The sequence below is a fragment of the Ilyonectria robusta genome (assembly GCF_021365365.1).
Source record: "Ilyonectria robusta strain PMI_751 chromosome Unknown BGZ61scaffold_1, whole genome shotgun sequence".
NCBI lineage: Eukaryota > Fungi > Ascomycota > Sordariomycetes > Hypocreales > Nectriaceae > Ilyonectria > Ilyonectria robusta.
In genome coordinates, this window is record NW_025764435.1 from 4,320,634 (window position 1) to 4,332,736 (window position 12,103).

Consider the following 12,103-nt stretch of genomic DNA (forward strand, 5'->3'; position numbering starts at 1 on the left):
GCAGAAACTAAAAGCCTTTATGAGAAGGTTCCATCACGTTAAATGATGATTTTTCACGTGTCTTGTGAGATTGTCTTCCCTGCTGAACGTTTTTATACAAGACGGGTGCTTGCATCTGAATGTTTCCACAGACAACCCTATAGTCTTCGCTTCGTGCTTGTGCTTGGCGATGATATGTCGCTTCAAATCACGTCCGAAGCCGAAGCGTCTGGGGCAGAACTTGCAGAGCTCAGGCCTTTCGTCCTTCTTTCTCTCCCGTCTACTACCATGTCAATGTCAGATGTAAGGAAAAGGGGCGGACCTACAAACCTCAAATCACATGGACGACTTCGAGTCTTTTTGGAGACTAGAGTCACTTGGTCATTCGAACTATTCCCTGGCTGCGGATAATTTTGTAGGTCCGCAAGTGGCGCCGGGCTTAGTGAGGTTCCAGAGAGGTAGGAGTCATCTAACTGAGCGAAGGGAACACCGTGAACTGAACTGGCGCTTGATTCAGTAGTTAGTGAACCTCCTAACCATAGGGACTCAGGCGACAATGTAGTGCTTTCAGTTGACGTTGAATTATATGTTGTGAAAAATGCCATTGCATCTGATTCTGCGATGGCATCGTTCAAGGCGTTGGGCGAGGAGTCATGGCTGGTAGTTGTGAGGAGAGCATTGTTGAACTGATGTGTTTGGGGAGACGTGTCTAAGTTAGTGTTATCTTGAAGCGGGATTTCGGGAACCAAAGAATCGAAAGGAGTATCAAGCCAACCCTGAAGCAATCCACAGCTGAAATAGTTGTAGCGCGACGTCATGGATAGATTCCCTTCGACCCAAGGACCGTTGTCCATCGTAAGGTCTACTCCCGTGATCATTTGGTCCATATCGATTGCAGTCGGAGGATCCATGTCTTGTTTTGTCCGTGGAAGAGGCTGTCCGGCTCGTCACCCTCACCAGGGATTCTATTGCTCGTGTGTTGCGTGGTTATTGGGTTTCGTGGAATAAGTGGTGTAGAATTTTCGACTCCTGTTCGGATCGATATGGGACCTTTTTACGACGTATCCGGGTCCGACAAACTACTGTCGCGAAGGGTTAGCTGATACGTTTGTCTTTTCTGTTAGATCCGGGGAGCGATCATACGGAGTTCCAGAGAGAACCACTCGTCCTTCGTGCCATATCCCCCCATCTGAAGTCTCTTTGTCTTTCCAGCAACGCGTTGCTTGCGCCTCCTTTATTAACCGAAACCCAGAGACCGGCAGCACTTTGCGCAAACCCAAACGAGGTGGCATCCAGCAGCCATTGAAGGCAACTTCCATCCTCAGGGAAACGCTCCGCCCTGCGCGGTCGGTGGAGGATCGGCAAACCGGATCGGCAGCGGCAATTCGATGCTCTAAGAGCGTCAAATTCGACATCGAAAGTCCAGCCATAGCGGCAGATAATGAACTTTGGGGGGGCAAGGGCATCGGTGACTCAAGGAGGAATCAGCACAAGCTGCAAGGCAGAACTGGGGAAAGCTGAGCTGACGGAGCGTGTAGTTTCCTTAGAACAGTACCCGTCATATACCTGCCCTGAAGTAGGCCCAGCATATGACGGGTACTGTTCTAAGGAAAGCACACGCTCCGTGAGGGTTTTGTGATTATGGATGGAAACGAGAAGGAACCAGCGTTGGGGGAGAATCAGGCTTTATCAATTTTGGCTGCTGGTATCGCCAGCCCCGCATCGGACGATAAATGTACCGACTTTATGGCCCCCATTGGCATGCTGTAGTGACTGGGAGACACTTTATCTGCCTGCTACTGGGGTTTGGTTGGTTGGGCAGCGGTGGAGTTGGGAGGCCCATCACGCCGGCCACCTCAGAATGAGGCGGCCAATGCGATGGGACGCTGTACTTCCAGAGGCCTTGAGTAAGACAATTCTGGATCAATCACCTCACCAAAACTCCGCCATTTATCTTGGCCTTTATGACTTTTTATCGATAAGCTTATATGCGGAATCGACAAAAGTCCTTGAGTTGTTTAGGACGGAGGCATTCGACATGACAGCAGTAGTTGGCTGGAGGGGTTTGTCCAGCATGAACCACCCAACCTAGGTGGGAAGAGTGCCCAGTGGTGAAGCAAAGTCAGTGTACCATCAGAATTCCGTCCCAGCATCCCAGCTAAATAGTTATGCAAGTCCGCGACAAATGCCCAATTCGCTCGTAGGCCAGGAATTCCAGCACGCTCAAGTCGAGATATGTACCAACGAAAGCTAGATGGCACGTTAATACTAACACGGCTATGAGACTGTTCTTCAAAGTGATTAGATCTTGCACGTTGGCTTGTCCCTTCGAGTAAGCCTTGGCAGCCAAGCAGACCCCTCCAATCACTCAACGACACGACATTCCCTGCAGTCCTTGAAACTACGGTAGCCCATCGCCATGTAAATTTGAAATGCGAACCATCCACGTGATATGCTAGGCAGGCAATCATGGGGCGATTGAAAGCCAAAGGCCTCCCCGAGTTTGGAGAGTCGTATTTGGTTTCAACACCTTCTCGTCTTGCAAGCACAACTTGGAACCACGCTCTGCTCCTTTTTTCCCCCAGGTATGCCAAGGGAGAGTGTAGTCTCGAAGAAAGCTTTCGGAAAGCCCTGTGCAGCCTGAAGCGTCTCAAGTCTGCGCTGGCTGGTACCGCCTTAGCTACCTATTCCAGTGACCCCGCAACTCAGCCACCATTGGGAGCATCCAACTTTGACATCTTGACTCACCCACAACGACAAAAGTCTGCTTTTTCAGGACAAGAACTTCTGCAATTATTATTGGATACGGCGGCAGTGGACTGCTTCTTTCGGCATTCATCATCGTTATGGCCGATCGAGTCGCCGCGGACAAAGGCCAGAGCAGTCGTGACCAGGAACGGAGTTCTGAAGTTGGCCAGGATGCGACCTCTTCCGTTCCTGGGGTGCCGGACAGTGAAGTCGAGGGCAGAAAACGCAAAGGCCGCAATAATAAGCGGCTGCGAGGAACACGAGACACGTCCCCGAACATTGAGCGCCCCAGAACGTTTACGTGCCCATTTTACGTGTACGATCCTAAGGGCTACGCCCGGTGCTGGCTATTTTCTCCTCGCAGTCTGGCCGATGTCCGCCAGCATATCCGACGGACTCACATGCAGCCTTTCCATTGTCCCACCTGTAACCGGGTCTTCGTTCGCCAGGGAGATCGTGATAGGCACATAAACCAGCGCACCTGCATCCGCAGGGACATCAAGATTCCCGGCATTACTGAAAATCAGTCACAACAGATCAAGGACTCTCAAAACGGCTCCGGTTCAGAAATGGAAAAATGGTTCACGCTCTGGGGGATCATATTTCCTGATGCTGTCCCGCCTGATTCGTCCTATATTAAGGCCCCTATGTTCATGGACCCGGTGCAGCAACTATTTGATCAACAATTTAAAGAGGGTATGGATTGGCTCGCCGGAACCCCTCCTATTCCGCAGCGAGCTCACGCTCCCCTCTTCATCACCTTAATTTAAGCTAACTTTGGCCAGGGCCCCTTCCACGAGCACCTGCCACTTCTGAAGCCTCGATAGGAGAGATTCACCCTGCCAGACCAAACACGTCCCCTTGGGACGATGTGGACGACATGTCATCCGATGAAGATAGATATGCTCGATCATTCATCTTCTCTGCGAGTGTGTCTGCGTCTTCTGATACGTCTCGCTCATCTTCTGGCCATGCCAAGCCCGCCCGAGAAATCCTCGCGGACCTTCTGACGAACGATGACGAACTCCGAGCGCTTCTAGCTGCTGGGGCCGCGGATACTAACATTGGGATTGAGAGGCTTTCTAAAAACTTCCGCACCTTACTAAAAATTTATTCGGAGGAGCTACTCGAGCTTGCGGACACAACTGCTCTTAAAGAGGCGGGAAAACTTGTGAGGAATAGTTCGTTGTATGTGTCGAACAGGATTCGAACACAGTTTGGCCAGCCATCCCAATCATCTCCTTTGGAAGATCCCGGGCGGCTTATGAATGAAGAAGAAAGATCAGCAAAGGAGGAGAGATTGAATCAATATCTCAAGTCATTGAATGCAGCAGATCAGATAGCCCTTGGCGACGCACTTCCGGGGGCTGGTATTGAAGATACTGATGAGGACTGGCACGATGAGGAAGCCATCACAAACGCACTTGAGCAGGTCAAATCCTTCCTACGAAACGGCCCACCATTTGAAAATTTGAGACAAAGATTGAAGAGCTTTGTCACGCCAGCTTCCGGCGCAGGAGATCAGCCCATGGATAAAGGCATGGTGAAAATCCAGGCATCAGCAGATGGTAAGTTATTCACTCATCGAACCAGTAACCGCTAAGAATTTTCAGGGTTTACTCAGACGTTGCCTATTCTCATAGACTCATTGCTTGAGCACTTGGTAGATTTGCTTCCGGAATCCCCAGTTCATGAAGGGAAGGTCCGGGCTAGGTGGACCTGTGTAAGTCAAACCCTTCTTGCCAAACTCCAGGGCTAACTGAGGACTGTATAGCGCTGTGGAGTGCGCCTGTTTGACGACTTTACCGAGCTTGAGCTAGGATCGGTGAAAGACCTCGAGAATCACCTACGGGAACTCAATTCTGGGACGCAAGGTACTCAACAACTCGCACGAACGGTTTTCGAATCTATGAAAGATCTGTCAATACGTGTTCAAAGTGTGTTCCGCCGAATGCGGAGAGCAACGAGAATCCAGGGCACTACGCTACCACTACAAAACGTCGTGTCACAATCTGCTGGGACTGGACCTCAGGGTCAGAAATCTCTACATATCCTCTTCTGCATAGAGAAAGAGAATTTGGGGACGAGGTTGCATCAAGCATGTGTTGAAAATATCAATACAGATCGCGAGACGTTCGATTTGTTGAGAAAGGAATACCAAGCACGTCGAAACACAACGTCTTGGCTCACTCTAAGAAGCATCAAGAAATTGTCCTTGAGTCGGGTACGTTCAATGAGGGCGTTCGTGGCTCTTTCGTGTGAATTCCAGGAAACTAATCGTCTTTTAGTTTCTTATCGACTCGAGCAACTTGGCGGATGTTCACTGGCACTTGGATATCTGCAGGGCGGGTTGTGTCTGTCTACCACCACTTCCTCTAGTACTGGAGAAAAAATACGCTTGCTGTCCAGCACCAGAGGTTCCTCAAAAACACGAACCGGCCATTGGGCCCAATCGCCTGAGACATTGCTTTCTAAATCCCGAATGCCTGAACTTAAATCAACAAAGCATCTACAATCAGCTGCCCAAGAGGGTGGGTAAACCATTGTCGGTATCCCATCTAGAGGAAGAGCTTGGCTGGGGCGTCCATTTTGAGGAGGGGTGGCATCACATGACGATCTATCTCATCGCCGTCATTCTTTTGGTGTTTTCCAGTCTAGTGTTTGGGATTACTTGGGCTGTGACAAAAGGAGACATCCAAGGCGCATTTGCTATCTCATGCTTCTTGACTTCGTTAGGGGGGATTCTAGTGGGATATCTGGCGATAAAGAGTCAATAGATACATGGTTTAATTCGAAAGACTGTTGGTCACAGTCCTGATAGGCATAACTTTGATCGCCACCCGTCAATCCGTATCACGGGCTCTTACTTTTGAGGCCGTCAGCGCGTCAGCACAAGACCGTGTTGATAGCTCTGTACCATCATGCAACATACCTGACGAGAATTAGTGAACCTGAATTTGGCTAGGTTTTCCAAGGACTGTTGAACTGGGACGTCCAGACTAACAGGGTTGTCTTTCGAGAGAGGGTCAGGCGTGGACAACGTTCCCTCCTTAGACGCGGCCGCCTTCGCCCCTTGATCGACTATAGAAACACTCTAAGCCTCTTTAATGAATACTTCCGCATCATCGTAGGTATTTGAGGTTTCTTGCTCAGTGGTCGCGGTTGGAGAGTACAGAGAAGTGTCGTAGAAGGTGTCGGCTAGCAGGACAGGGCCTGGACCATTTGGGGATGGAGAAGAGGTGAATTGAGTCGTACGGGATCCCGCTCTTGTGGGCGACAGCATGATCTACTACCCTGGAGACTATCATGATCGAGTCTAATACTTCAGAGAATTATGCCATCCAAAACGGTTAGCACATAAAATACACAAAATGGGTAGAATAATTTGCTTGAAATTGCAGGACTGAAGATGGCACAAGAAAAGTCAAGCCTTTCCTTAATTTTCGTTGAGATGACAGTGTCTCGTAAGGTGCGACCCATCTACTCTGCGATTGACACAATCTGTGTCCGACAATGGTGAGCTGAATCCAAACTGAATGGTAGTTAGCTGGAGACATGTAGTGTCAAAAATGTGAGGACTCCCAATTCAAGTGATGTCAGAATAGATCCAGCCTTCACAGTGGAAGGCTATACTCGACTGGCAGTTCTAGATCTTCGGTTAGTGAACTATCCCCATAACCTACAGCTTTCCTGGTTGTGAGGACTCATCATCCTCGAAGAAGGAGGGTAAATTAGCGACGATTCTCAATTCACTTGTTGGCCCTGACTTAATTACCTACATGTCTGTCTGCAGAACTTTGATCAGAGCCTGTTCTCGAGTTAGGATAATTCTGGGGCAGAGTGTCAAAAGCGTGAGGAGAGTGGGATATCCGACCGCGAATGCTCACATCGTCAGACTTGGGTGTCTCTAGGGGGCCGTGGTAAACTCTAGCGGTGTCAGCGAAATATTCATTCAGCTTAGCATGCTCGAGCCTCATGGTTGTATCAAAGTTCGTCCAACATTTCCCTCTCCATCAACATCGCCAGCAATGGTTTTTGGGGTCACGAACCTTCTATCTCCCTTCGGAACACGGGGACATGGTGTCACATGAGCCAGTTACCCCAATTGGTGTCGTCTTTTTCTGACTCTGCTGGACGCTTTGCGACAGCGGAGGTCAAAATCATTGCTCCCTTGGCGATAAGTAGAAGGGAATCAAAGATGGTGGCATTTTGATTCGAGTACGTCGACTAGACTTGAAAGGGCATCTTTTTCGTCGTGGACCGGTCTTGCGTCCCTCCTTTCTCAACTCCCAGGTCAACAATTTGTTAACCCGACTTCTCTCATTGCTCAAATTTGACGTTGCTCGACCTTCGTACGCTCTGTACAACCGTGGTGGTGTTGCTTGGGGGGGGATCGACGGGGGAAGCCTGGGCTTTGAGTTAGCTCTGGAAACGGGTGAGACTAGCCTCGACAGAGCCAAAGTAGGCATTCCCCTCCCTCTCCGAAATGAGATAGAAGAGGCGCCTGGAATCGAGTCAAGCAAGAGGCCGAAGCCCTTACATCAAACTAAGAACTTACTTGCAATACGCCTGAAGCCTCCCCATGAAAGGGAGAGTCCCGACCGAGTCGAAAATCTCAAGTCTGAAACCAAGTGCCACGGATGAACCTGCTCAAGAACCCCGGGTTAAGGTTTTCTGTTCTCTTTGACTCGTAGTTCGACATGTCTCTATCGTCAAATAGATGATGTGCTTCACTCGTCACGCTTGAGGTCAATACAGTCATGCCAGGTGATGGCATGTCCGCGTCACTGACGCTGTGGCATCCTGCTCCGACACCAGTCAGCCAAGTTACTATAAGTCCCGCAAGCAATGGGGCAATGAACACAAAGCCTTAAATGGAACCGTCATCAAGAGGATACGCTGTGTATTTGTCGTGAGATTTACAGGCAGCTCCCGGGCCTCGTTGTCCCCTTTGGGAACAAAAACCTCTCGCAATCTTCCCTGTTGAACCAAATCTAAGGGCGGGGGCGGGGGGCTGATCCTATAACGGGGGTCGCTCTACTTTTCTTATCGTCTTGTCGAGGTTGAATGATCCTTTGGAAGAATCTGTTCTATTCTGTCAGCGCTTCATTCTGTCAGACGGAGACATGGACTACAATAACGCTACCGGCAAGTGGAGTGATCATTCCCTTTTGCCATAGCGGTATTGCGACACAATCACCAAGAGGTTCGCCGGATACAACTAGCTTGACTTTGTCAATTGCTCCACCACCGTTAGCCAATACATTTATGCTCAGAACGTTCTCACCTTATACTACTTCTGTCCATGAAAGTCCTTGAAGAAAAGATTGGGCTTTGGGGGAAGTGAACTCACTGGAGAAAATTTCGAGGTTCCAAGAGGTATTAATGCTCGAAGTTCTTCGAGAGGGCTGGGGCTTGCTTTGGATGGTGAGGTCAAAGTTCTTTGCCGCTCGAGGGATGTGGATTCTAGTTGGGGATCTCCTTTCGAGCGGAGGACAACTCGTAAATATCCTCAAGGGAAAGATCAAAGGAGAAAACTCGGGTTCGCGGCTGTCCACAGCAAGATAATTCGAAGTTCTTGGGAGACTCGAGAAATGGGGAGGTTTCGGTCGTTGGGAGGAAGGAGATTTCGAGGAAAGACGATCCGAAGATGTTGAGGAATAGGATCTCGAGAAAGGAGGATTCGAAGTTCCTAGAACGCGGGGTTCTTCTATGGGAGTATCGGGTTTCTTGAAAGGCTCGGAGGGGGGTGTCGAGATTTCTTAGAACGCGCGGGGTTCTTTCTTCGGGAGGAGGAGATTTGGAGGAGGGGGGTTCGGAAGTCTTGAAACGCGCGAGGTTCTTTCTTTAAGAGGAGACTTAGGGGGGGTTCGGTATTCTCAGAAAGTTCGGGGTTCTTTTCTTAGGGGGAGTTCGGAGGAGGAAATTCGGAGGAGGAGATTCGGAGGGGAGGATTCGGAGGAGGGGGTGTCGGAATTCTTAAAACGCGGTGTTCTTTCTTCAGGAGGAGATTCGAAGTCCGAGGAGACTTAAAGGAGGGAGTGTCGAAGTTCTTAGAACGCTCGGGGTTCTTTCTTACGAAGAGATTCGAAGTTCTTGGACATTGGAATAATCGAGAAAGGGGGTTCGAAGAAACGGGTTTCGGGTATTCTTAGGACGCTCGGGGTTCTTATTTAGGAGGAGATTCGAAGTTCCTGTACGGTCGTGGGGAGGGGGTTTCGAAGGAATTGTTTCGGACTTCTTAGACTCGGGATTCTTTCGTAGGACATTCGAAGGTCTATAATAATAGAGGGGAGGGAGGGTTCGAAGCAGGGGGTTTCGGAATTCTTAGAACGGACGGGGTTCTTTCTTGAAGAGGGGATATCGGAAGGCTCGGAGGGGGGTGTCGGAAATTTTGGAACACGCGAGGTTTTTTCTTAGGAGGGGATTCGAGGTTCTTGAAGTGATCGAGGGAAGTGGTTCGAAGAAATGTGTTTCGGGATTCTTAGAACGCGCGGGGTTCTCGCAGGGAGGAGGTTCGGAATTGTTCGAGGAAGAGGGGTTCGGAGTAGTCAGGCAGGTTCGGAATTCTTGGACATGTACTCGGAGCCTTGGGGCGGGATAATGATCGTAGATTCTAAGATACAACTTAAAGTGTTAGAAAATGTCTCTCACTTGCAGGACTTTGTGAGATGGGTCTGGAGTTTGAAGTGGTAAAATCTGAAGGGGGAGGAGAAGAGGAATGGCTTTTGAGGGAATCATGGTTTCCTGCGATTTTGGGGAAACCAAGATCAACGGTCACAACGGTCAGTATTAAATCGCCAATCTCATTAATCTTGGGCTGAGTCAACTCACATGAACCCCGGGAGCGGTTCCGGTGGTAGAGCGTCCTTCGCCGATTCTCTGGGTTTCTGGAAAACATTGGCCGCGTAGCTGCTTTGTCCACACCACCTTCACGCTCTGCTCTTAGTATCAGGATTTCCAAACGATCCTTTCGTAGGAAACCGTGAGCTTGGGGGATCGTGGTACATACCAGTAGTCATTCTCACCTCGTGGATCGATACTGGACCCAAAATCCTCGTGGTCTCGATTCCAACACTCCCTCCACGGGCGAGAATGACTGGAAATAATTTCCGTCGTAATCCTGGGCTCCGTGGGTGAGTAGGTCCTAGTATTTGGGGTGCCCGATGCCTTTATTCACTGCCCTTATCCTCGGACAGGGCGGAGTTCTTGTCGTGCTTCTCGGTGGTCGTGTCTGAAAATTCCGGTCAGCTTCGCGTTCTCTCCAAGAGAGCCCAGGCGTGACTGTGTGGCCGCACCACGCCCACCATCACTCCACAGGGTGCATATGATGGAGATACTTGCCAGTTCATCGGTGCTTGCTGCTGCAGAATTAGAATTCCTTGGTGTTTTCAGGGAGGGGGGGCTGGGGTTGCTGACCCGTCACACAGACACTTGTGAGTCGTGACACCAAACCCTGGCAGATATTTATTCCGGCATGTCGACACCCGGCAGCCAACATCGTCATTCAACATACCATCTCCATGATCTTCCATCAGCGAGGGAATCACAAATACCTGTTGTTGCCGTGTGGTGGTCCTCCGCCGTCGCTTTTTGTGATGGCGGTGTTAAACACCTCGCGACCCCGTCAGCAGGAAGCGCCAGCAAACGATTTAATGCATGGGATGATGCTCTTCACGTCATAGAGTCCAAATCAATAGTAAATTCACGGGAAAAATCAAAAGTGTCAACGAAGGTGAGGTTAAAGTCGACGGGGAGGACGAAAGGGATAACGACGCGGCAGTGTTGAATTAGTAGCACCCAGCAGCGTTAGGGAGGACAAATGCGCTGTAGACACAGCGCAATCTGCACGGGCCACGTAATTGGACGCCGACGGCCCAGTCTCCAGACCAGCCCTCGACACTCTTCTCCTACGGACTCAATCATTCATTTGAATTATTCAAATTCCCTGGCATTGGAAATAACGAAACAACGCTTCATAATGACTCGTATCAAGGCTCCCTCGGCCCTCCCAGACCTGGTCAAGTCGGCGTTTGCAAAGGCTCGCTCGGAAGGGGATCTGCACTACTACCCCACCCAGGTCACCGTCCTCAAGGCCAACAATATCCCAGTGAGTCCCTGCCAACGATCTCTGCTCTCTCCGGCATTCTCTGGACGTTGGAATACTCGATGAGACTGTGGCTGACAGCTTCTGCAGTTCCAGCTTCGCTTCTCTCCAGCACTGGCAAACAAACCCAAGGCGGCGCCGAAGGATCACTCCAAACCCCTCAAGCCATTCGACCCGTTCGCAGACCCTCCCGCGGCTCTCCGCATCACGGATGTGAGCTCGACACACTACGTCGTGCTGAACAAGTTCGCCGTTGTCCCAGAGCATTTCATTCTAGCGACCACAGAGTTCAAGCCTCAAACTCATGTGTTAGAGGAATCGGATCTGGAGGCCACACTGGCGTGTATCCAGGCGTACGAGCCAGCACCAAGCACCGAGGACGATCCAGGGCACTACGATGGTAACGGAGGGAATAGAGATGGTCTCTTTGCCTTCTTCAACTGCGGAGATCACTCGGGGGCCAGCCAACCGCACCGGCACATCCAGCTGCTGCCCATCGCGAGAATGAAGGAAGACCTGGCAGCTGACAGCCACTGGACCGTCCTCGCCGACACCCTGAACTCCAAGTCCGCTCCTTTCACTACATTTGCTGAGAAGATTAGTCTAGAAATGCCATCCAAGGACCTTCACGCCGCCTACATTCGCCTCTACCGACAGGCATGCCAAGCCGTGGCCGCACACTCAGGCATCACTCACCTCGATGAAGAGATTTCCGCAGAGGGCGAGACAAGAATGAGCTACAACATGGCCATGACCAAGGACACACTGGTCATCTGCCCGCGCTTGGCAGAAGGAGCAAAGATACTTGGCGAGGATGGAGATGTGCTAGGGACATTATCGTTGAATGGGACAGTTCTGGCGGGCACGGCGTTGGTCAAGAATAACGTGGAATGGGAGGCACTCAAGAAGGATCCAGAAGTATTACTACAAGTGTTAAAGACCATTGGGCTCACGGATGAATGCGTACTTGGGAACTCGGTTCGACTCTGAATCGCGGGTCTACTGTGTAGCCCTTTGTTTTGTTCAGATGACGACTGCCTAGCTAGCTAACCCTATCCCCTTTTGATTGAAGCAATGTGATGAAGAACCTTTTGATGTGACCACCCTTCCTTAAAAATCTCAAACCACCATTGCCAACCTGAAATCAGAACCAGCCTCCATGTTGAACTGCACGATGTGCCACTCCTGTGTGAAATGCAAACGAAACTTCCTGTGAAACTCAGAGATGAAAAAAAAAGAACCTGGATATTACAAAGTGCAAACTCGGTT

At 50.3% G+C, this 12,103-nt stretch overlaps 3 protein-coding genes across 3 annotated transcripts; 2 read left to right on the forward strand and 1 right to left on the reverse strand.

Annotated features, from left to right (window-relative positions):
- Nucleotides 1-33: 33 nt before the first annotated feature.
- BGZ61DRAFT_471506 (uncharacterized protein) lies at nt 34-890 on the reverse strand (the record flags this gene model as incomplete). Its single annotated transcript, XM_046248226.1, has 2 exons — nt 34-259; nt 310-890. The coding sequence occupies 2 exons, from the start codon at nt 888-890 to the stop codon at nt 34-36; spliced, it is 807 nt and encodes a 268-aa protein (XP_046112949.1).
- A 1,619-nt stretch (nt 891-2,509) lies between these two features.
- On the forward strand, nt 2,510-5,554 carry BGZ61DRAFT_28690 (uncharacterized protein). The gene is made up of 5 exons (XM_046238525.1): nt 2,510-3,423; nt 3,513-4,295; nt 4,341-4,450; nt 4,502-4,951; nt 5,016-5,554. Exons 1-5 carry the CDS (start codon nt 2,826-2,828, stop codon nt 5,502-5,504), a joined length of 2,430 nt encoding a protein of 809 aa, XP_046112950.1. The 5' UTR covers nt 2,510-2,825; the 3' UTR covers nt 5,505-5,554.
- A 5,154-nt stretch (nt 5,555-10,708) lies between these two features.
- Nucleotides 10,709-11,824, forward strand: BGZ61DRAFT_339216 (HIT-like domain-containing protein; the record flags this gene model as incomplete). The annotated part of the gene is made up of 2 exons (XM_046239207.1): nt 10,709-10,837; nt 10,925-11,824. The coding sequence occupies 2 exons, from the start codon at nt 10,709-10,711 to the stop codon at nt 11,822-11,824; spliced, it is 1,029 nt and encodes a 342-aa protein (XP_046112951.1).
- Nucleotides 11,825-12,103: the final 279 nt, after the last annotated feature.